General features: G+C 48.4%; 1 protein-coding gene across 1 annotated transcript in view; it reads left to right on the forward strand.

Moving 5' to 3' along the window:
• LOC138521396 (glucose-6-phosphatase catalytic subunit 1-like) overlaps nucleotides 1-23,347 on the forward strand; it is a 93,062-nt gene extending 69,715 nt beyond the window's left edge. The window contains exons 3-5 of the mRNA XM_069634184.1: nucleotides 2,511-2,619; nucleotides 11,350-11,465; nucleotides 21,883-23,347. Coding sequence (XP_069490285.1) covers nucleotides 2,511-2,619; nucleotides 11,350-11,465; nucleotides 21,883-22,394 — 737 coding nt within the window. The 3' untranslated portion in view covers nucleotides 22,395-23,347. The remainder of the gene's footprint in view (nucleotides 1-2,510; nucleotides 2,620-11,349; nucleotides 11,466-21,882) is intronic.
• The last annotated feature ends 1,210 nt before the right edge of the window (nucleotides 23,348-24,557 follow it).

Raw genomic sequence — 24,557 nt, forward strand, 5'->3', positions numbered from 1 at the left:
GTGATTCGAATTGCCAAGGACCAGCCGCCATCGTTACCAGCAGTGTACCGGTTTCTACGATCATACCTGAAAGCCCAGCACACTGCCACTCAAATAAGCCCCACAGCACTGATGTTTTGGGTCCCACTTCAAGCAGAGCTTCCTCTCCACCCGAACTGGGTGGTACCAGAAGTGGACACAGAACAAGAAGGCAACACAATGCAAAAGAGAGCCCGGCCCGACAGGCACAACATTGAGAATCCCAGATGGGAGACATGGTAGTAGTAAAGAATCGATATCCACAGAAGAAAATGACTACGTCATATGAATCACACCCTTGGACTGTTGTGGAAAGTGACCATAGCATCGAGACAGCAGCCCGAGGGAAAGAGGTTGTCACCCACAACGTATCACACTTTGGCTAAGTACCGCCAACAATGTGGAAGGAGAGGGGAGGTGAAATCCCAGAAAGCAGTGAACCACCAGCCCATCGAGAAGAAGTGTCCAGAGAAGAAGAAATGATTCAACCGAACAATGCCATGACAGCCCTCAACACCTCCAGCCCGAGTACAACCCAAGTGGAAGAAGAAAACCCTCTGGAAAGAGGAAGGGGATCCCGTGATACACTGAGAGAACGGCTGCAGCCCTCATCACGGCTGTGAGGATACATACTTAATGGAGTGTACCACCGAGATAAAGGGCCATCATAACGGACATGGCTAAGACACATAGCCACTGCACCGCGCGTAAAGCAATTATCCCAAGGTTTTTCAAATGCAAGTTTGGAGGAATGTGGTGTTGCACCTCTCCAAACACCACGTGATGGGAGGGGGAGCCTGACCCATGTGGTGTGAGGCAGAGGAGGAGTAAGTTTAATAAAAACGCACCCGCGCCAGAAACTGGGGAGAGCCATTCGGACAGCCAACACAACAGCATGTGTGTTTTATCTGGGGCTAGGGGGGCTGTTAAGCTCATGTAATGTTGGTGGTAACAAACACCACAGTAAGGATGGAACCTGAGCGCCTTGAGGTGGGATCAAAGTACACTGCAGTGAGAAAACACGTATTCCGGGAGTCTGAAACGTTGTCTCGTTATCAAATGATCTAAACCTTCATACATAATAAAGAACAATATCCTTTCCAAATGATAATTTCACGTTTTTGCATAGTGCTCCAGTCTGTCTCTTGTTTCAAAGCACTGAAATAATTGTCATTCGCACATGGAGATCGTTATTTAAATCCTCTTAGCCAATCAGAATGTTCACCATTCAGTCAATAACTACTGGTATTGACGGTGTCAGGTCTTTCCGTTGAATACATTTCTATTGAATTTCCATCTATTGAAATGCTTTTCCATCGAAAAGCATATTCATTGAGTATATTTTGATGGATATTAGGGTTAGGGTTAGAGTTAGGGTTCCATCGAACCTCTCCATATTTTCAATTGAAAGGTTTCGATGGATATCCACTTCTAAAGAAATAAATTACATTTCGATGAATCTTTTTTCGTTGGTTTTATTTCGATGGATTTTCTTTTCGGTGGTTTTTCGGTGGTTAATTTTCGATGGAAAGACCATAAACTGTATTGACTGCATTCTGAATATTCTGATTTCAAAAGCAGACAGGGACCGCAAAGCAAATTCCAGGTGTGATTGTGTTTAATAAAACACTCCCACTCTGGGGGATCTTTTTTGAACTGCAACACCCAATGTTCCATTCTTAACGAGAAAGCTAAAATACGTGCAAAGCTTTGATTTTCTTATTGAGAAACCATTGTCTTTTACACTATACCTAATGCAGACCTATATTGAAACCTTTCCAATTCAAACACGTTTCCAATTAAAATGCTTAATTTATGATGTCACCCTTGTTAAATTATTACAAAATAAAAGCACATTTAATTTACTTATGAGGTTTGAGTATTTATTTTACTCAGTATTAAACTTGTATTGCTATTACAGGTATGTGCTAACAGCCTTATAGACCTCGGGAGGGGTCATTATCGCTTGGCATAATGACCCGCCCGCGAGTTGTGGCCCGAGGCGAGTGGCCCTCCCTCGGTCTATGGGGCTATATAATTCCCCAAATGAATGATTCTCAATTTATCAACCTGAAACCTGCCCTTCATAATGAACTCATACATCTGGAGGCAGCACTTAACTTGCTGAGCTATCTTTTCACCTACTTTTCCATTGTGTTGTTTCCCAAAACAGAGGTGCAGTATATTTTTAAGGACATGTGATGTTAGGGGCCTTGTATGGTCGCGCAACACCACGGGGGAAATCAAGAGTTTTGAGTTTGACAATCAGTGGTACCTGGGTGTGAATTCCAATTTCTATAAAAAATCTGATCGCTACTCGCAACTTTTCCGTTAACTGTCATGGCATTTCCTTTATCACCCGCTGCGCTGAGGCACCATGAACGAGTCCATTTTGTGCACATGCAATAGAGCTGGTTTCAGTCTTTCCAGTTGCCTCCAAGCACATGACTTGCCTGCATTGTATCCCATCTCCATGTTCTTCCATTCTACAGGCAGCCCTTCTGGACACGCAATGGGGTCTTCTGCTGTCTACTACGTCATGATGACCGCCATTCTGACCAGCGCCCTCCAGAGGCAGAAAAATAAGACGTTCCTAAGCAGGTGAGTAGGCTCAGAGCATGTGGACACTGATGAGATGTTGACATTGTGAAATGTTCTTCCTTTTAAATAGACAGATAGGCAGCTAGGCAGGCAGAGAGATAGACATAGTAACTGCACTCAAAGCCCACTACACAATACAGCTGCTGGGTTAGTGAACTGGGTGATAGCTCAATTGCTTGCCAAGAGTTCTGTTAAGTCTCGCCACCCCTAAACACAACCACCACACACACACCTGGGGAATGTCTATGTTCTCAATCCTCGCCGAACCGCTATGGAACTCCCTCCTTTTAACAATAGGTCAAATGAGAGCACTTTTCGGTTGCGCAAACAGCTCATAGATAAGGCACCCCATCGTCAGCAGTCTCGTCATTGTAGAGCACCACCTCCATCCACTAAGGGCTCGATGGCAATCAGCATAATGTAATGCGCAGAGAAGACGTAGACCAACGGCATTCCATTGTGATCTAACGTACACACCCAACACAAATTGCTTGTCTAAAAAGTGGTATTTATTGTCCAATCGTAAAGGCTTGGTTCTAGATTATTCAACAAAGTGTAGCCAATCTAGGGGCGTGGCCAACGAGCGACCGATGTAGACGTGTGCTCGCTGAGCTCCCGGTGCCGCCAACACATCCTGCCAAATCCTGGGGGAATTTGACTTGCGACACTCCTGCAAAATTACGAAAAGTTGGCCGACAGACAGCACGACACATTGCAGTTGCTCCCGTAACAAAACGGAGGCCGGAGGCGAAGATAACTGCGGCGGAAGGTGATAGAGCGTGGCACCCGCCGAACTCGATCCAAGATGGCCGACAGTGACTTGGGATAGTGCGCCACTGACATCCGGCACGAAGAACAGCGCCATACAGGAGGAGCGAACGGTTGATGGGAAGGCAGTGACCAGCCGTACGCGCTCCGCTCCGCTCCGCGTTGAGCGCCCGCCAACTCAGAACAAGGGGCGACAGACAGCGACCGAAAGGACGGAGAGGCACGTGATTGGGCACACGAAACGGTGAGGAGCAGGGTGGGCGAGAGGCAGTGGTTGCGAGCAGCTTTCCCGCTTGCCCGCTCCCAGAAAATCCCCGCGACTACTCGCTTGTGATTAGATCGAGAGTTAAATCCGTGCCCCGGCCCACGCACAACGCTACTAGAATCATCAAGGCGGATCCTCATCGAAGTTGTGACTGCAACGGTCATGGGCAAGGACAAGAGCAGGAGAGGCACGACGCAAAGCAAAATGGAACAATACGCGGTGCCCACACTGGCCACGGAGCCGACACAGGAGAGATCAGCAATTACTGAAGATGAGGAACCCGAACCCTCTCTCAAAGACATTATGAACGCCATAGCCAACTCCAGAACCGCTATGGAGATTAAAATGGACGGCATCAGCACAGAAGTGTCCCTCCTACGCCATGACTTGCAGAAACTCACGTCCCGCACGGGAGAGGCGGAAACCCGCATATCCAACACGGAAGATGGCCTCCGAAACATCCATCAACAGATGACCAGAGTACTGCAACGTGTTAAGACTCTAGAGGAACGGGTGGAGGAAGGAGAGGGGCGCTCTAGACGGAACAATATACGAATCCTGGGATTACCTGAGAAAAGTGAAGGCCCCTCCATGGAACTATTCCTTGAACAACTACTCATGGACCTATACGCCCCAAAGAAGTTTTCGAAACTTTTCTCCATTGAACGTGCACATCGAGTCCCAACAGGCAGACCAACGCCTGGGGCCCCACCCCGCACTGTGATTGCCAAAATCCTAAATTACAGAGATCGCGACGCGATACTACAAATGGCCAGATCCAAGGGAGCCACGACCTACAACGGCGCGAAAATCGCTTTCTTCCCGGATTTCACCAGGGAAGTACAAAGAGCACGCCAATCATTTGACCAGCTTAAGAAGAAGCTACAGACCCAAAACATCAAATATGGTCTCCTGTTCCCGGCACAGCTGAAAATTTACCATAATGGCACAACCGTGCACTTTAATGACCCAAAGGATGCATGGAATTGGGCAGAAAATAACCTGGAGGGAGATTGGGGCCCCACAAATAGAAGGGAACGTGAACGAAATAGACCGCGCCCGGACAGATCCCCGAATGCACAACCACTACAAGGCCAGGATGGACTACCACCAAGAGAAGCCGACTGAAGTGTGCGGACACATGCTGATAGCAATGCACTGTCAGAGCTTTCCCCCCCCCCCACATTGAAGAAATGGCGGCTTGAGCGGGGGCCCCCCCCCCTCGACAAAGGTAATAGGACCAGCGCCGAGCAACGGCGACAGAATCGCAAATAAGTTATATCTAATGTATTGATTGTTTGTTCGGTCTGGGCAGACCCTTGTCAGGCTCGGCCTAATGTTGGGGCGACAGGTACTTCCAGTTGGGGTGGAGTATGGGGAGGGTACGAGGGAGTTTGTGTTTATGACAGAGTTTATTTGTTTGGTTTGCTGTTCTAAGATCAATGCGCGCAATAGGCTGGGATCGGGTTCCAGGGGGGCGGATAAGGGGCAATGCCCGTAGATACACACAACATTACCCGGCATGTCCGATTCCCGACCACCATGACTGACCACACCGCTGAAAGCAAGAACAGGTCTATTAAGATAATGACCTGGAACGTGAATGGGCTAGGCAGCAGTATCAAGAGACGCCTTGTACTCCAATATTTGAACCGTTATACGCCCGATGTAGCCTTCCTAACCGAAACGCACCTGGCGGGCACAAACTGCAACCTCTTCAAGCGAACTAATTACCGCATCGCGATACACTCAGGTTTCTCCATGGGAGCTAGGGGAGTGCTGATCCTCGTGCACAAACGACTTCCACTGACCCTCTCATCCGTCACACAGGACACAGGAGGTAGATTCGTTCACATAACCGCGACTCTTTGGGAGCGGCCTATATCCATGCTAGCCGTATATGCACCACCTACCTTACTCACTGCACTACTTGAAGATATAACGCCAATGTTGGCGGCGGACTCCTCGAGCTTGATGGTGGTGGGGGGAGATTTCAACGAGGTCATGCACCCAGAACTTGACCGAACACACATCCGCTCGAGAAATCCAGCTACGCATACCAAACTAGCCACGTTCGCCGACGCAATAGGCCTGAAAGATGTGTGGAGACATTTGCATCCTGGCACGAGAGAATACTCTTTCCTCTCCGGAGCGCACGCCTCATTATCTAGACTTGATTACTTTTTTCTCCCGATCTCCGAATTACATCTAGCAACCGATGCACACCTCCTACCCAGAGGTATATCGGACCACTCCCCGCTCGTAATGGTGCTCAATACACACAGGCCGATTCCCCCACCCACGTGGAGGCTAAACAATTATTATCTGGGCTTCCCCGACCTAGTCGAACATATCAAAAAAGGAACAGAATCATACTTTGAACTGAACACAACCTCAGTGGATAGCCCTGTAACCTTGTGGGAGGCATACAAACCCGTACTGAGAGGGGAACTCATATCCCAGATCGCAGCCCATAGGAAAAAACACGCCGCGGCGATCCGGGCGGCCGAAAAGCGAGTACAAGAGGCAGAGGTAGCTCATCTATCCCAAGACCTCCCAGAATCCCATCGCGAATTACAGCTAGCACAAAAACAGTTTCAAAACGTCGCCCTGGACAATGCCAAACAGGCACACGCAGCGATGCGGGCCAGAGTGTACGAAACCGGGGATAAGGCAGGCAAAATGCTGGCGTGGCTGGAGAGGCGTGACGAGGGGCTCCGACATGTTAGAGCGATCAGAACACAGGGGAATACACTAGTGACAGCGGACCGTGACATAGCGGAAGAGTTCGCAAGCTACTACAAGGAACTCTATGGACCGCCAACCTCCCCCATTGACATTACACCCATCTCGGGAATCACCCTTCCCTCCCTGACACCTGAACAAAGAGCCCTGCTAGAAACCGACATATCGGAGAATGAATTGTCTGCAGCCATAGCCGACCTTCAACCCGGGAAAACCCCAGGACCCAACGGCCTTCCTATCGAGGTATGGAAGAAAATAGGCACGAGCGTAATTACACCACACTTGCTGAAAATGTATGAAACCTCCCGTAACAAAGGGTCCCTCCCACAAGACCTGAGACAGGCCACCATAGTGGTCATACCCAAGGCGGACAAACCCCCAGAGTGCTGCAGTTCGTATAGGCCCATTTCCCTTATCAATACAGAAACCAAAATCTTAGCGAAAACCTTAGCCAATAGATTGCAGCAAGTTATACCCTCCTTGATCCACCCGGATCAGTGTGGTTTTATGCCGCAGAGATCCACGCGGATGAATATACATCGATTATTCATGGCGATGGAGAATGCGACCACCATCCGAGACCCGTTGGCCCTGTTGGCCGTAGACTTCGAGAAGGCCTTTGACTCTATCAGGTGGGATGCGATCTGGGAGATAATGCATAGGATGGGATTCGGGCCCCAGTTTATGAGCTGGGTTAAATTATTGTACAAATCCCCGCTAGCCGTCACGAAAGTGAATGGTCACGTGTCAGGCCCCTTTGAAATCGGCACAGGAACCAGACAAGGATGCCCACTGTCGGCCATGATATTCGCAATAGCGATTGAACCACTCGCTATACTGTTAAGAACAAACGAAACATGGAAGGGATTTAGATGGTCTGAAGCCTGGGAAGATAAGGTGTCCCTATACGCGGACGACTTATTGGTTTACTTACAAGACCCGGTCAGATCCTGCCCCATAGTGACTGATTTACTGCAGAAATACGGATCCTTCAGTGGCCTGAAAGTAAACTGGGACAAATCCACCTTATTCCCACTTAAACAAGAGGGAGACTCGATCCCGCCCCAATGTCCCTACCGGGTAGAAAGGGAACAATTCAAATACCTAGGTATTCTAATAACAAATAAGCTGACTGATTATGTGCCCAGAAACCTGTACCCAGTCATGACAAGATTTGCAGAGGACGCCCGTCACTGGTCATCCCTCCCGCTGACACTACTGGGTAGAGCTGCACTCTTCAAAATGATGACCCTACCCCGCCTACTCTACATATTACAAAATGCCCCATTACACATCCCTTCAAACATATTTAGGAAAATAGACCAGACACTCCGCAGACTGCTGTGGAATAACGGTCATCCACGCATAGCCCTAGCTACACTCCAAAGATCCATATGGGAGGGCGGAATAGGACTACCCCGAATGCAAACATACTATTGGGCCAGTCAATTGATGAAAGTGAATGACCAACTACACGGCGACACCGATGCACCACACAACAAATCTCTAGAGTCGGACACGCCTGGAAAACCCATCATGCTGTACCTTTATAAGAAAAGAGACTGCGCGGCTACTCCCAACATGCGCGCACAGCTAACACAAATCTGGACAGACGCACACAAGTTCGTGGGATGGGGCGACAAACTATCGCAGGCCCAACCTCTGTGGAACAACAAGAACCTTCCAGGTGTATACACGCTCCCCAGGTGGCCGAACTGGTCCCGGCAAGGTCCGCCCATCTTGGGAGACGTTGTGAAGGATAACACCATGGTCCCTTTTGCAGAGCTGGCTCTCCGACTTGGACTTCCCCAAACCGAACATTACCACTATGCTCAACTACAACACGCACTACGAAACATCCTCCCCGAAGTGAGCCCCCTACCGGACTTCACCCCCATTGAGAGAAATTTACTCCCGGAACCAATTACCCGGAGAGTGACATCGGTTCTGTATAGTGCCATAAGTTCCTTTGGCACACCAGATCTACTGTCGCTGCGGACCAAGTGGGAATCGGACGTGGGGGCCATACTGCCGGAGGAATGGGTCATGACATTGATGTTCCCTAGGGAGATAGCGATTTCATCAAGGCTTAGATTGGTTCAATTAAAGATATTACACAGAGTATACTATCCCAGGGTGGCCCTACACAGATGGGGAAGAATAGATGATCCGAACTGCCTGCGATGCAAGACGGAAGAGGGTACCTTTTTCCACATCGTATGGGATTGCACACATATACAACCACTTTGGGAGGCATGCTGTGCGGAACTCTCTAGAGTTATGGGGAAAACAGTTCCCAGAAACCCTAAGCTACTACTATTGGGGATAGATGATGAAATTGACCTATCTAGATATGAAAAACTGCTCTTGTTCACCACCACCGCACTTTTGAAAAGGAACATTGCTCAAAAATGGGGCTCGGACCAAATACCGAGCTATGAACAATGGAGAACGGATGTGGATATCTGTGTCGCAACGGAATACAGAGTATACGCGGCCAGAGGATGCCCGGCAAAAGCCCTGAAAGTGTGGAGGAAATGGGAAGATGCCCAATGAGGATTATAAAACAACTGGACGCTGCCTGCGGGCTCAACTAAAACTGTCCCCCCCCCCTTTTTTCTTTTGCAAACATATGTGTACAACATCTGAAACAGCCAGTAACCCTCTCCGGCAATGCGCATGTATTGATTGTTTACGTTGTTTATTTGTTTAACCTTGTTTTTTCCTAAAAACACCAATAAAATGTGTTATTAAAAAAAAAAAAACAAAGTGTAGCCAATCTGACTACGACATCTCAATAGTCATGTGTGAAGCTGATTGTTTGTAAATGGTGTTGATCTCCATGAGGGTATAATGCAGAAAAGAACATTTTAAAATATAAAGAAATGATTTACTGCCTTCATCACCACCTCCAACACCGCCTCAAGTTACACCATCCTTGTAGGAGACCCCAGTCCTCCAGTGTCCAAGTAGACCCCGCTACAAGATTCTGAAAGCAACACTCAGGAGGCCTCCCATTAGCAGACCAAGCTACAAAGACCAGGTACTTGCTTCCACCCCACCTCCAACATGACGACACTCACAGGGCCTTCTATGGTATCAGAAGCGTAGCCAGGATTGTCTAACAAGTGGGGTCTGAATCCAATGTAGTTGGGCCCACGACAGCGACATTAACATCTGTAAATGCCCAATCAGTGCTACTGAGTGGGCTTTACAGACTTAGGGTGAGCCTTGCCTGCTCAGGCCCTACCCAGTCTACGCCTCTGTATGGTATAGTTAAGACACATGTGTTTCGTGCATCGCCTTCTGGACCCCCCTGCACCATTCTCTGTAGTGTTCCCTCCTCTCATTCCCAACATACTCCCAGTTAGACAGTCCTGGTAAGCGTGGCATCCTCAGTATGGTACAAACATTTTGGCAAAAAATGCTGCTAAAGAAAATCCGAGGATGAATTAACATAGAACCCTCAGTACACTCCCAGGTCAGAATCCCTATTAAGCTCCCAATGTGACATTCCTAGTGAGCGCCCAGTTATAGATTTCCAGTAAATACCAATTAGAGATTACTGGTAAGCACAGCGTTGCCAGTAAGCTCGTTTTGACATTCCCACGAAGCTTGAGATACCCAGTAAGGATCCAGTCAAGTATGCCTAGTAAACATCCAGCCTGACAATCCCAATAAGCTTCTAGTTTGATATATTAACATGCTTGGCATTCCCAATAAGATCACAGTAAGTGTGATATCCCCAGTAAGCATCAAGTTTGACATTCCCTTTAAACTCCCTGTGAGGCTTACATACTCAGTGAGGTCCCAGCATGACATTTCCAGAAAGTTTGACATTCCAAGTAAGCTATCAGTTTGACCTCCCCAGTAAGCTCCCACTTTGGCACCAGTAAGCTTCCAGCTTGGCATTTCTGGTAACCTTTCCAAGTAAGCCTCCCATACATGCCAACTTTATGAATTCCATTCGGGAAATGCTAGTCCAGTCATGGTTTTACCTTTGCATTCTGGGACTTGGAGCCCTGGGTGGCACTATTATAAATCCAGAACTACAAGTCCCAGAATGCACAGTTAAAACCAGAACAGGACTAGCGTCTCCCGAATAGAATGACAATGTTGGCATGTATGACTCCCAGTTAAGCATTACCTGTAAGCTTCCAATTCACACAATTCTATTACACTGAACTGAAATATCCTGTATCAGCCCCAAACGTCATGAAAAGCAAGCTGCCATAGAAGCTTATGCAGCACAAACTGAAAAAAACAACTAATTTCCTTATGCCCTTGGACAACATGGCAAGAAATGTGATGTGGTTTAGGACCCATCATAATGAGAAAAGGCTTTCCAAATAACTTACCTCTCATCTGCCTGCTAGCTAACATGTTTCCCTCGCCTCTAAACTTCCTCTGCCTCCACTGTAGCATTTCACCATCATGGTCACATCCCGAGCACAGCTGCTGTATCGCCTACCTGCACTTAAAAATGTCCAATGTTTGTTGTCCTTAATCTATGCATGTCTGCTCACGTACTGTCCCTGGTGACTGTTCCATTTATTCCCCTCCCACAAACAGGTCACAATGTCCCTCAAACTCACCCCATTGTAAGGAGCTCACTGCTTCCCGTCAAATCTGATTTCTTATCTATTGTACGTTCTTTTGTGATTAAAAGAACATTGCTCCTCCTGCATATAAATAAATAAAATACTCCGGACTAAATGAGTACCTAGGACCTCATAAAGGGACAACAGCTTTGCTGGTGGTGCCTAGAAATAAAAGAGGGACATGTAAGAGCTGTTGCAGAATGGGCTGTCCAGTGAGTAATCAGAAAAAGGTGTCTTAAATCTGCAGTCACTTGGCTTAGTTGTGCCCATTAACATAAATTGTATTGTGAGCAGTGTTTTGGGGTTCTTCTCAATCCATTTCAGTGTGTTGATTGCTGCTGTCTTTTTCAGGTGTCTCCGTGCCCTGTTGTGGACCGGGTTCTGGGCGGTCCAGCTCTGCGTCTGCTTCTCCAGGGTCTTTCTGGCAGCCCACTTTCCCCATCAGGTCATCGCTGGAGTCATTTCAGGTCATTCACGTTTCCTAACTAACCGTGTCTCTATAAATGCACCCCCCTAGAACCCGAGTATGTGTCACGTGACAGCTCTTAACATTAAAATGAAGGAGGAAGTCAGCTGCAGCATGGATATTGGGGAAATGTTAGCTTCGTCCAGCTTTACTGGACAATCAGTCTCTATCATTGACTTTCCCTATAGGAAAACGCTGCTTCACTTGAGCCCTTTTAGGGTGTTTTTAAATCCAGAAAATCACCAAAATGTCCAAGGAAAAGGAGCCAAGAAGTGAAAGACTTAGAAGACTGCACCTTTTTTAACCACGCTTCCCATTGGTGGAGCCTCAAATGTATTCACAAACAAGCCAATGGTATGTTTCTTTTCCTTGAAACCAGTGGCGTGCCCAGACTCTTTTGACTGGGGTGGCCCAAGTGGGGCACTGACTTATGCAGGGGTGGCATTTTATTTAATTTATTTATTGCATTTGTTACACTCCCAAACCCAAGGGTATCACGGCAGGGGTTGCTTAGATCTCTTTACTGTTTACAAACAAGGGAGAAGATAGAAGGCATGAAATACGAGTGCAAACACACACATAATGATCAGAGTTTAGGATAATGGGGTGGCAGCTGGGTTGGCCAATTAGATTCCAATCAGCTGCTTCGGGGCAGGCGGAAACACTAGATTTTTGCAAACACAGAACACCGCAGAAAAAGCACGATGTAGCAGAAATTTCAAAAGATTGTTTATGTGGTTTCTTTCAAAATGAACTGAAATGGTATGCTTGCCATAATGCTTGATTTGCACTCAACAAATAGTTTTTCTTAGGGATGAATATTTGGGTTTGTTACGTTTATATGATGATATGGATTGTTTGAGAATGCTGTGGTGCTAGGGTGTGAAGGCACATTGTAGAAATTGTTGCTCAGTGGAAGGGAATAATTCATACAATTTGCACATTATTTTTTTCACACGATTATGTAATAAATATCTTTTTGAAAAATAAATTCTCACTTTGCTGATAGGCTTCGTAATGAGCATAATTAAGTACATGAGACCTGTTTTGTATATGGTTTATATGTTCCGCTGCTTCCATGTATCAAATGATTGTGTGAGCAGACCTCGTGTTTGTGCTTACACTGCAGTGGCAATAGGGCAGATTCAATGGTCACATGTGCATTCCCGATCACAGCTGCAGAAGTCAAAGGGCCTCATTACACGGATGGCGGAGAACCATGGCGCTATTAGCGCCATGGTTCATGCCGGTAACATACTGGCACCGCCTTGGCGGAAAGGGGAATTAGCGCCCCATTCCAAGGTTGGCGGGGCGGTAATTCCCCCTTCCACCATTGCCCTTCCCCATTCCCATTTTTGCCCCATAGGGCTCAATGGGAATGGGGAAGGCGCTAATTACGGTACCGCAAATTGCGGTACCGTAATTAGCTCCCTGGGTCCCTTTGCGGGTTGGTTTTTAACGCCTGCATAAAGCAGGCGTTAAATCCCCCAACCCGCAAAGGGACCTCGTAGTAAGGCAGTATTACCGGTACCGGTACATCCTTACCGCTATCCGTGTAATGAGGCCCAAAGTTCCAACAGGCCGAAATGGCTATTAATAGTCAACACCTCTGGTTCTAAATATTATAACTGTGTACCCCAGAAGTCTGGTGGCAGATTAATATCTGAATATAATCCATGTCTGTTTTTGAATGTTCATTTGTCAGCTTGGTGGGCAGTGGTTCATTCATGAAAAGGTCTGGTGTTTATTAAGCTATCTGGATTTGGTGCACCCACTACAACCATGTTGGGTCCAGCCCAAGAAGCCTCTCTTTAATTCCCCAAGAAAGGTTGTCACCTCCCTCCTGGGAACAGGAACACTAGCTGGGAGGTCCGCTAGAGACAGCTGCTTCAAAAACAACCCCGTAAATACAGGGCCGCCTGACACCAGAATGCTATAACTGGATACATTTGGATGTAGGCAGGCAGATTGAGGGGCAAAGTAAGAACTGGCCACGCAACAGCTTGAGGCCACACAGGGATCTCACCTCTTGGATTTTGCTAGGGCTCCCAAACTTCCTGCCCCCACCCCACTTCCTACAGACGAGGCACTCTGGGTATGACAACATCAGGCAAAGGAGAAATGTTATAATAGCGTGGATTGGACATTTAACAACAGGCTTGCTCTTGGCCAATCGGCTGTAGCATTTTCCCTATATAAGGGAGGGAAACATTCCACTAAATTGATCCATCTTTGGACAGTGCTTGAAGGACAATTCCCTGGAACCGGGTTGTCGGTGCAGTCTGATTCAAAGTCCTCTGCCAAAGAGGTGACGACCATAGACTTCCAAGCAAAAGTCAGTCTCTTGTCCCCGATCATCCCATCAGCAGTGGACCAAGGCCGTACATGCTGGCTGAACACTGGAACCAGGATGCTGTTCGCTGGAGGTAGCAGTTTCTGCCGGTAACCTCTGGTAACCTTTATGGCATTGACTCACCTTGCCGCTGGAGACCTAGGACGGGGTCCCAGCAACCCAAAACTCATGCAACAGCACGTGGCCCAGATTCCTGCCTCGGACTGCTTGTGATCTGCATCGACCCGGACATCACCTGCATCACCAAGTTTCGTTGAGCCACATACCATTGCTGCTTGCTGAACAGCACTGCGTGTTGGGCCAGTTCACCCAGCTTGCCAAACAAAGTGGAATATCTGCCTCAGAAAGCACTTAGAAGCCTGGCGTGATGCTGTTGAGCCCCAAAAGATAAGAACTAAAGGTATTTGAAGATGCCCTGTCTCCTGGTCTTCAATAAAGGAACATACTGTCTTTAAGCCCCCTTCTCTAGTTTATTTAAAAACATATTCACTAGCTTTGCCTGAGCATCACTGTCTACAAACCCAGAGTGCCCCTTTTTTTAAAAGTCTGTTTTCTCTGTTTTTTCCCATACAGGGGTGATCCAGAATTATATTTATTAGTATTGTGCAATTTTGTCAGTTTCGTTAAAAGTCCTGTTTTTATAGAAGCTTGGTCAGACATTCGTTTATGTTGGTACCCCCGTACTCATGTTGTTTGTGTACCAGCTCACACCCCTCCTGAAGTGTATAGTCTGCCCCAGCCTGCACAACCTCCAATGGCGAATGAGGAACTTGTCGGGCTGAGCCTTATTCCGCTTTATGGGGGGATCACTGACAGTTTAATAGTAGTGTTGGGCTGACTGGCAGTTTAGCCACAACTGGTCACTGTATTCCTGCAGAGCAGTAGTCACTTCTTCACAGGGCTCTGGTTCTTTATATGAGATAAATGTAGAGCTTCAAAGGGCTAGGATAAATGGAAACTGGAAGTGATGCACAGTTCCGCCTCCGTGCAGGCCTTGCTACCATTCAAACAAGGATGCTGAGAGCTTACTTGAAACGTAACCCTACCATGACAGACTTCATCCTCCCCGCAGTTGTGCAGGCTCCCACTCAAAGGTGACAAGACAGTATTTACGTGGACAGATTGACCCTCAACCCACCAACTCTGTTACCTCTCAGATATATTCTTGACAGCAACCTATCCTTACAACACATAGCTAAAAAGGGCCAAACTGCCTGGCATCAAATCACCCTACTTCATAAGAACAAACCCTTCCTGCCACCCCAGGACTTCTGAACGGAAGTGCAGGCTCTGGTAATCTCTCACATCATGGTGGAACTGTCCTACTAGCAGGGCTCTCATCCACAGCTGGTCTCCCCTGAGGGTGGCATAGCACGTGCCTCTTCACCGAGGAAAGTTTGACCACATCTCCCAAACCCTACGCGAGCTGCACTGGTTATCTTTACTGGTCCTGTTCAAAATGTCTGCATCAGCAATAAATCAAGCTAGTCCAGCACGCCACCTTTCAAAGCGCACTAACAGCATTGTAAACTCAAGACCAGACGTTCCCTCAAGGAGAAAACTAGGATCAGTCATTACCTCCACATCCACTCTTCCTCGACCCAGTACTTACCTCATGAGGCCCCTCCCTCCGACACAGGACCTTCTTTTATTTTTATTATCCCCTATAACTCCTCCCCTCCAACCACATCATCCATTTTAATTTTTCCTGCCTCCGGCAGGTTGGACTTTTTTTTCCCAATGCGGCGCGCCAGGGAACAACGATTTCTGCCCCCCATGTGGGGCTGTATGGTGGGGCCTTCGGCTCCAGCAAGTGCAGCAGTGTTCCCGGGCTCCCAGCGGGACTCGGGCCGATTGAGCTGGATTGCCTTCTCCGGTCTTGTGGTGGGGCTGTAGGCCGGCAAGGGGCATCACGGCCCGGGGCCAATGGGCCCGGGGTCAGGTATGGAGCTGGGGGCATGGGGGGATCCCAAATGCTCGACTGGGTGGAGTTTGGGTCCTCAAGGTACAGCATTTTGCAATGTTTCGTGATTATCAGCTGGTAGGGCTGTGTGTCCCTTGCAGCTTCCAGATCTTTGAGGTTTTCGCCCGACGTTGCATCGGAGGCGGGTGGGCTCTGCCTCCAGTGGTAAGGAGCGGGTTACCTAGGAGACCTGTTGTTGTATTGTTGTTGTATTGTATTGTATTGTCTATTTATTTATAGAGCGCACCGGGCCATCAGGCATCTGGGCGCTTGCAAATTTAGGTTACAGGCACAGGAAATAAACAAAGGCTGAGACAATTTACAGAGACAATTTACAGACTTATATGAAATATGCAGAGTATGTACAATAATATACATTTATACATTTCATAGATGAGGCCATCTCTGGTCACAGGAGTGCAACCATTGTTTAACATTGGTCTTGAAGAAATGGAAGGAGGGTAATGCTCTTAAGGTGTCCGGTATTGAGTTCCAGAGTTGTGCTGCCAAGACTGGGAAGCTGGATCCTCCTGTTTTTTTCATTTTCTTCAGTTATTCTGATACTATTGGATTGCGCCTTTCTAATAGGTTGTTCTGATGTATGTTTGGTGAATCTCTCCATCAGGTATATAGGTGCCTTGTTAGTAAGGCATTTGTAGGTCAAGTTTAGTTTTTTGAGCCTAATTCTGTCATTAATGGCTGGTCAATTGGGAGAACGTCTCTCGTGGGAGATATGTTGACTTTTTGGGATGCCTCAAGCCGTTCTTAGAGCCTATTTTGGAGGGTTTGGAGTTTGTTAGTATTATGTTTACTGGTACCCAAGTAAAGTGCATTGCAGTAATTCAGCTTTGATAGGACTAGTGCACGTGCAATCGTGATGCAACTATCAATTGTCAAAAATGGTTTACATGCGTAAATCAGTTTACAAGTGTAGCTGGTTGCAGAGGCTGTGGCATTTACTTGTTTGTTAAGGTTAAGTGCGGATTCCAAGTAAAAACCCAAGGTTTTTACTTCCTTGGTGATTTTGATCTTGATTCTGTCAATGGTGATGGAGTTGTATTGGGGAGGGAGTTTATTCAGTCTATTAGTGAACCCTATGATTAGGAGTTTGGTCTTTTCGTCATTAAGACATAGTCCATGGGTAGCCATCCACGTTTGAATAATTAGGTACATTTTGTTGATCAGCCCTACATCTTTGTCTGGATAGGGATGAGGATCTGGGTGTCGTCAGTATAATTAGTGCATAACTGGGTGTCAGCATAATTAGTGTATAAGACACCGGATTGTCAACTATATCAAAGATAGGCTTCGTAAATATATTATACAAAGTGGGGGAGACACATGATCCCTGTGGTACACCACATGTGATAGGTACTGTTGGAGTTTTTCTATTGGTTGTGGCTTCTGGCCTCACGTTAAATGGCGGCTGGATGTTTCTGTTAGTAGTCTTTGTTCCCACAGTGCGGAGGACAACAGTGGTGTAACAGGTTTCCTTTTGTCTCTGTTTTTGACAGAATTCTCGCAATGGGTAAACATTCTGCTAAATGCAGGCATCTTGTCCTGTCCCCTTCTTCATCTTCCTCTTCGTCAGAGTTGTACAGGTGTAGAAAGAAGAAGGCAAAACGTTTTTCCCTGACAAGGGAGGAGTTGAAAAAGTTGTTTAAACATCATGGAGGGGGTCACAGCCATGCGCATGGACGCAAGCACCGGCGTCTGTCTTCCTCTTCACCTTCTTCTGGCACTGAGTCCTCTTCCTGTTCCTCACCAGCTGATGCAGAGGGGAAATATCTGGACAGGGAAGGAGTAGAAGAGGTGCTTGCTCAGGTTTCGGACTGCATGGGGTTTTCGGAGCCCCTGGTACCGGTGGAGGGGGCTGACACTTCTATTCGCCAGTATAGACATACCCCTAGGAGGGGGTTGCCATTGGTATCTGATATCCAGGATGCAATCCTTCAGGAATGGCAAGACCCTGAGAAGATTGCGATGCCCCGCTTTATGTCCAGACTTTACCCTTTGAAAGGGGCTGAGACTTTTCTGTCTGATCCAGTTGAGGTTGGCAATATCCTCCCCAGCCTGGTGGGTCGCTCCTTTATGTCAGCCAAGGAGCCGGCGGTCCGGGACCCAATGGACCGCAGGTTTAATTCCGGCCTTAAGAAGGTTCATGCGGGGGCTCATCTGGCCCTTAGGGTGAATATCTATGGTTCCTACACGGCTGAAACTGTGCTCCATGGGTTCTGAAAATAAATTGAAAAAGGCTGTCGATGGGGGTGCTGATTGTGCCCCTTTGCTTTCTGATATGCAGAGACAGGTTGAGCTATTGTCCGACCTGGCTTTTGATGGAGTGCGTGGCTCAGCCATGGCCATGGGGGCTGGTGTGTCTGCCCATAGACATGTGCATCTATGGGATTGGAAGACAGAAGGTTTGCAGCAGAAGGCGGCTGCCCTGAAACTTCCTTTTGATGGGTCCAAACTGTTTGGAGATTCTCTTGAGGAGAAAGTGCATAAAGTGTTTAGAGCAGACAAACATGCTGACAAATTGCGGTGCAAGCCTGTTTCAGCGGCTGAGAAGTCCTCCTCTTTTGCTGGTGCTGTGCCTGGCAAGGTATTCCCTGGCTCCTCAACTTGTTCTTTTCAGAGATCAACGGGGGTGGGGCCCTCTACGCTCCTCTCGTCCTGGTCCGGTGCAGACGTCCTGACAGTTTGGACATGCCGGTAGGCGGGCGGCTCTGGCAGTTTTTTGCAGTATGGGACCGGTGGTGTTCCGATTGCTGGGTTCAGGACACAGTTCGGAGAGGTTATAAAGTGTTTTTCCTGTCGCCTCCTGTACAGGGATGCATGGTTCGGACGGTGGTTCCCAGGTCTCGGTCCAAGAGGTTGGCCATAGAAACTGCACTCTCCAAATTGTTGTTGAAGGCGGCCATCATGCCTGTTCCTCTGCCTGTTCAGGGTCGGGGGTTCTACTCACGGGTGTTCCAGGTTCACAAACCTTCGGGGAAGTATCGCCTAATACTGGACCTCAAGGCACTGAACTGTTTCGTCCAGAAGGAACACTTCAAAATGGAGACTTTGCAGAAAATTCTCCCAATGTTGTTCAGGGGGGATTGGATGGCATCTCTGGATCTCCAGGATGCGTATTACCACGTGGCTCTCCGCCCCGGGCACATGAAGTTCTTCAGGTTTGCAATTGGATCCTGGCATTTTCAATTAAGAGTGCTCCCGTTCGGGTTGCGATCGGCCCCCAGAGTGTTCACCAAGCTGGTGGCTCCCTTAGTGGCGCATTTGCATCTGAGGGCCATTCAGATTTTTCCCTACCTGGACGATAGGTTGATCAAGGCGTCCTGCTGCCAGACTGTCCTGACTCATCTCCAATTGGTCTGCCAGGCATTACAGGACTGGGGTTACAAGGCTTTGATTCTGGTGTCCCCAGCGCTGCGGACTCCCTGCTTGGGTGGTTGAAGGTTCTGAATCTCAGGGCCGGGGTGTCCCTGGTCCTTCCTCCTGTGACCACTCTTACTACCGACACCAGCGGAAGGGAATGGAGGCAACATTGGGGTCCTCTCAGCTCAGGGGTTGTGGGATCCGGAGGAGTGCTGTCGATCATCCAATTGGCGAGAGTTGTGTGCCATTCTCCGGGCTCTGGTGTACTTCAAGGTGTTTCTGGCAGGCCGGGCGGTTTTGGTCCAGATGGATAATAGGACGGTCTTGGCATATGTCAACCGCCAGGGGGGTTCCGACCGCTCCTTAAATGCTCTGGCGGCTCAGATTGCTTCCTGGGGGCAATCGCATCTGGTGTCCCTGGTGGCTTCACATGTCAGGGGGGTGGACAATGTTCGAGCAGATCTTCTCAGCCGCCGGTTTCCCTCCTCTGCAGAACTGGTTCTGTTGGACCAGGTCTTTGCAGAGATCTGTATCAGATTCGGGACCCCTGTTCTAGATCTGTTTGCATCTCCGGCCTCTGCAAAGGTTCCCCGTTCCCCTCTTCTGTTCTTGGTTTCCGGCCAAAGGGGTTTGGGGCTGGACACCCCCTCGGTGCAGTGGCCTCGGGGTCTCCTTTATGCTTTTCCTCCTCTTCCTCTTCTGCCCCGGGTGGTTCAGCGCATCAGAGTGACCAGGGTGCCTGTGTTGTTGGTAGCTCCATTCTGGCCCCGCTGGAGTTGGTTTCCCTCTCTGTTAGAGCTTCAGTCCCGGGACTCTTGGCTGGTTCCAAAGTGGCCATGGCCCCTTCAGGGGACTCTGAGGTTGGGAGTCCAACAGATTCAATTGGGCAGTGTGGTTATTGCACGGGCTAGGTTGATGTCGCATGGGTTTTCTGGTCCTGTGGTCGGGTCTATCATGAATGCTCTTTGACCCTCTACTCTTAAGACGTATGGCAAGCATTGGGGCCATTTCCGGGACAGGTGTGGGCGGTCTGGGATCCCTCCCCTGCGTTCTGGCCTCCCTGCCAACCTTGAATTCCTCCAGGAGGAGTATGACAAGGGCCTGGCGGTTTCCACGCTTCGCTCTTAGTGGGCCTCCATTAAATTCCTTTTGGGGGACTCTGATGGTCACCTGGATGGGGAGGTGTTGGCGGGGAAGTTGCTCTGGGATCTTTTTTCTTCCCGTCCTTGTACTTATAAAGGGCTTCCCCCCTGGGATCTCCCTCTTGTCTAACGGTTCCTTCAAGGGCCTCCCTGTGAGCCCATTTCCGAGATTGATATCGAACATCTTACGCTGAAGACTGCCTTTCTTATCGCCCTCACTTCTGCCCATAGGCTTGGGGAGATTGAGGCTCTGTTATGTCACCCCCCTTTCCTGAGGGTGCTGCCGAACTCGGTGGTGCTGAGGTGTGACCCAAAGTTTCTCCCTAAAGATGTTTCTCGGTTTCACACCTCTCAGGATCTGGTTCTCCCTGCCTTTTTTCAGGATCCGAAAAATTCCAGAGGAGGTGGCTTGGCATAACATTGATGTGCGGCGGGCACTGTTGGAGTATTTGACTAGGACTGCCCCTTTCTGGCAATCGGATAGTCTTCTGATTACTTTTGGCCCAACTGGTGCTTGGCGTAAGGCCTCTGTGAATTTCATTAGCCGGTGGATCCGTGTTGTGGTCTCCATGGCCTATGTGGCTTCTGACCTGCCTTTGCCTGCGCACACTCAAGGGTGTTCCACCAGGGGTTTGGCGGCTTCCTGGGCCGATGCAAGGGGGGTTTCTGTGCAGGAGATTTGTAGGGCTGCCACCTGGGCTGATCAAAGCACTTTCATCAACCACTATAGGTTGAATGTCTCCCACTCGGGGGTTGATTCCTTCGGGGTTGGAGGTTTGTCTGTGGGGATGTGAATTTGGAGTTATTAAAGGTGTGTGTTTTTCTGCACTGTTTTTGGCTCTGTGTCTCATTGGGACCTTTTCATCATTGCTGATTTGGTATACCTCATGAGGTAAGTACTGGGACGAGGAAGAGTGGACGTGGATGTAATGTTCTGATTACTTACTGATAATCTTCATTACTCCTCGTCCTACTCTTCCTCGTCACAGTACTGATGACCCACCTCTCCCTACTTGTAGGGAATGCCCCATGCTCTGGCTTGGATATATAAACTGGATGACATGGTTGGAGGGGAGGAGTTATAGGGATAGCAAAAATAAAAGAAGGTCCTGGATCGGAGGCAGGGGCCTTAGGAGGTAAGTGCTGTGACGAGGAAGAGTAGGATTGGGAGTAATGAAGATTACCAGTAAGCCATGAGATCATTCTCCTGCTGAGCTACATGTCTATAAAATTCCATCCTGGTAGCAATCTGGACCTGTTGGGAAAGAGCTAAAAAGAGTCTATTTCCGACACACCTTGGCCCCTTAAGCTCCTGAGGTGAATGAGAATACCACTGCAAGGAATTTTACTGCAGGAATTCTAATGTCAGCCTTATCACCCACTAAGGTTTAGAGTTACAAGGCATCCCTTTAAAAAAAATTAAGTATCTGTCCATTAGGACAGATTACAGAAGGTCAGTTCAAGTGTGGCCTAATGCATACCAATCCGTTCATTGGCTTATATGAGTTTGTCAAATTTGCATCATTGAATCTGCAGCGACAGTAATTGAAGGTAATAACTTGGAGATGTTGTTTCTTCACAGGCATGGTGGTGGCTGCGGTATTCGATCACGTGGATTCCATCTACAAGGCGGGTCTGAAGACGTACTTCTCCGCTACCCTCTTCCTGTTCTTTTTTGCGCTGGGATTCTACAACCTGTTGAACGCTCTTGGAGTAGACCTGCACTGGTCGTTGGACAAGGCCGACAAGTGGTGCGCCAAGCCCGAGTGGATTCACTTCGACACCACTCCCTTTGCAGGTCTGCTGAGGAATCTGGGGGTATTCTTTGGGCTGGGAGTGGCCCTCAACTCCAGGATCTATCGGGAGAGCTGCAACGGGAAGCAGCGGAGGCAGCTAACCTTCCGCCTGTGCTGCATCCTGCCCTCTCTGCTGGTCCTCCATGTATATGACATCATTGAAGTCCCGGCAGACTCTGAACTGCTCTTTTATTTATTGGCCTTCCTCAAAAGCATGGCCGAGCCACTCACCGCTGTGGCAATCATCCCTTACTGTGTCTCTCGCTGTGTAAGGTGGCAGGAGAAAAAGAGGGCGTGACCTGGCCTGGCCGAAACCTAGTAACGTAGGGATTGGATGTTTACAAAAGCTTAGCATGTACACGAGCGTGTTGAAATACTTGTAACCAAAAAAGTGATAGGGGGGAAGGTGTTCAATAAATCTGAACCACTGGCACTGTTCTGGGCAACCTTCCGCACGACCATTGTGGCAGTAAATATAAAAAAAACAATCCGATTACTTACCATCACAATAGATTACAGAAGGTTACTTGGTCAGATGAGCAAACAATTTCATGATGAAAGAGAAAGAGTATATGGATGGCTATAACTTTGAAAAATCTACAAGAAACTGAAACGTACAATTGCAAGAATGCTATCCTCAGTGTACACGTAATCATTGATTTGCAGTTGGGGGTCATTGTTAGACAGATTGTCCTATTGTGGGCACACCTACTTAATAATTGACAGTCACCCCTAGAAAGGAAGTCACCTATAGAATTCAGCAGCTGGAAGGCCAGACTTTTAGATTTGCCTTGAGAACATTGCTGTGTTGCACTTTTTTCTCTGGAGATTGTCTGAAGACTGTGGGATGAGCAGGGCTAAGTAAGAGGTAAGACTATGGTTTTAGGTTGGGTAGTGGGACATAAACCAAAGGCACCATTCTGGAAATATCACGTGCAGTTTTCGCAATTGTTTGTTGTTGCTTTATTTTAAATGGTCCTTTTTTTATCGAACACAATATTCGCCACTACTTTTCGTTACTTAGTTACTTTTGTGCATTGTTCTCCTCAAATGTCTTCAATCTGTGATCCAAGAGGACTTGTACAATATATGTTTGCCAATAAGAACTGTGGATGGGAAACGCCGTCCCTTCCAATGCCATGTGATAGTGTGCCAACGTAATGGTAAAGTAATGTACAATTCGAAATGCAGGGCCAAGGAAGCCTGTTTCATGCGCTGTTTAGGGGGTAAATAAATGTTTTTTCAAACGCACGATGCTTGCCTTGCATGAGGAATTTCAGCCTTGCTGGCCGCCTGTTCCTCTTCCCTGCAGTGCATGGATTTACGAGTGGCCGCTAAAAGGGGAAGAGAGTGGGCGTGGCCATGAGGTGGTTAAGAGTGGGTGTGGGCATGAGGTGGTTTAGAGTGGGCGTTGTCATGAGGTGGTTAAGAGTGAGTGTGGGCATGAGATGGTTTAGAGTGGGCATGAGTTGGTTAAGAGTGGGCATAGGCATGAGATGGTTAAGAGTGGGCATAGGCATGAGATGGTTAAGAGTGGGGGCGTGGCCATGAGGTGGTTAAGAGTGGGCGTGGCCATGAGGTGGTTTAGAGTGGGCGTTGTCATGAGGTGGTTAAGAGTGGGTGTGGACATGAGGTGGTTTAGAGTGGGCATGGGCATGAGATGGTTAAGATTGGGGGCGTGGCCATGAGGTGGTTTAGAGTGGGCATGAGGTGGTTAAGAGTGAGCATGGGTGTGAGTTGGTTAAGAGTGGGCATGGCCATGAGGTGGTTTAGAGTGGGCATGAGGTGGTTAAGAGTGGGCATGGGTGTGAGTTGGTTAAGAGTGGGCATGGCCATGAGGTGGTTTAGAGTGGGCATGAGGTGGTTAAGAGTGGGCATGGGTGTGAGTTGGTTAAGAGTGGGCATGGCCATGAGGTGGTTTAGAGTGGGTGTGGGCATGAGGTGGTTTAGAGTGGGCGTTGTCATGAGGTGGTTAAGAGTGGGCGTGGGCATGAGGTGGTTTAGAGTGGGCATGAGGTGGTTAAGAGTGGGCGTTGTCATGAGGTGGTTAAGAGTGGGTGTGGGCATGAGGTGGTTTAGTGTGGGCATGAGGTGGTTAAGAGTGGGCATGAGCATGAGTTGGTTAAGAGTGGGCATAGGCTTGAGATGGTTAAGAGTGGGGACGTGGCCATGAGGTGGTTTAGAGTGGGCATGAGATGGCTAAGAGTGGGCATGGGCATGAGGTGGTTTAGAGTGGGCATGAGGTGATTAAGAGTGGGCAGGGCATGAGGTGATTAAGAGTGGGCGTGGCCATGAGGTGGTTAAGAGTGGGTGTGGGCATGAGGTGGTTTAGAGTGGGCGTTGTCATGAGGTGGTTAAGAGTGGGTGTGGGCATGAGGTGGTTTAGAGTGGGCATTGTCATGAGGTGGTTAAGAGTGGGTGTGGGCATGAGATGGTTTAGAGTGGGCATGGGCATGAGTTG

This window comes from Ambystoma mexicanum, chromosome 13 (assembly GCF_040938575.1).
Source record: "Ambystoma mexicanum isolate Mex_15411 chromosome 13, UKY_AmexF1_1, whole genome shotgun sequence".
Classification (NCBI taxonomy): domain Eukaryota; kingdom Metazoa; phylum Chordata; class Amphibia; order Caudata; family Ambystomatidae; genus Ambystoma; species Ambystoma mexicanum.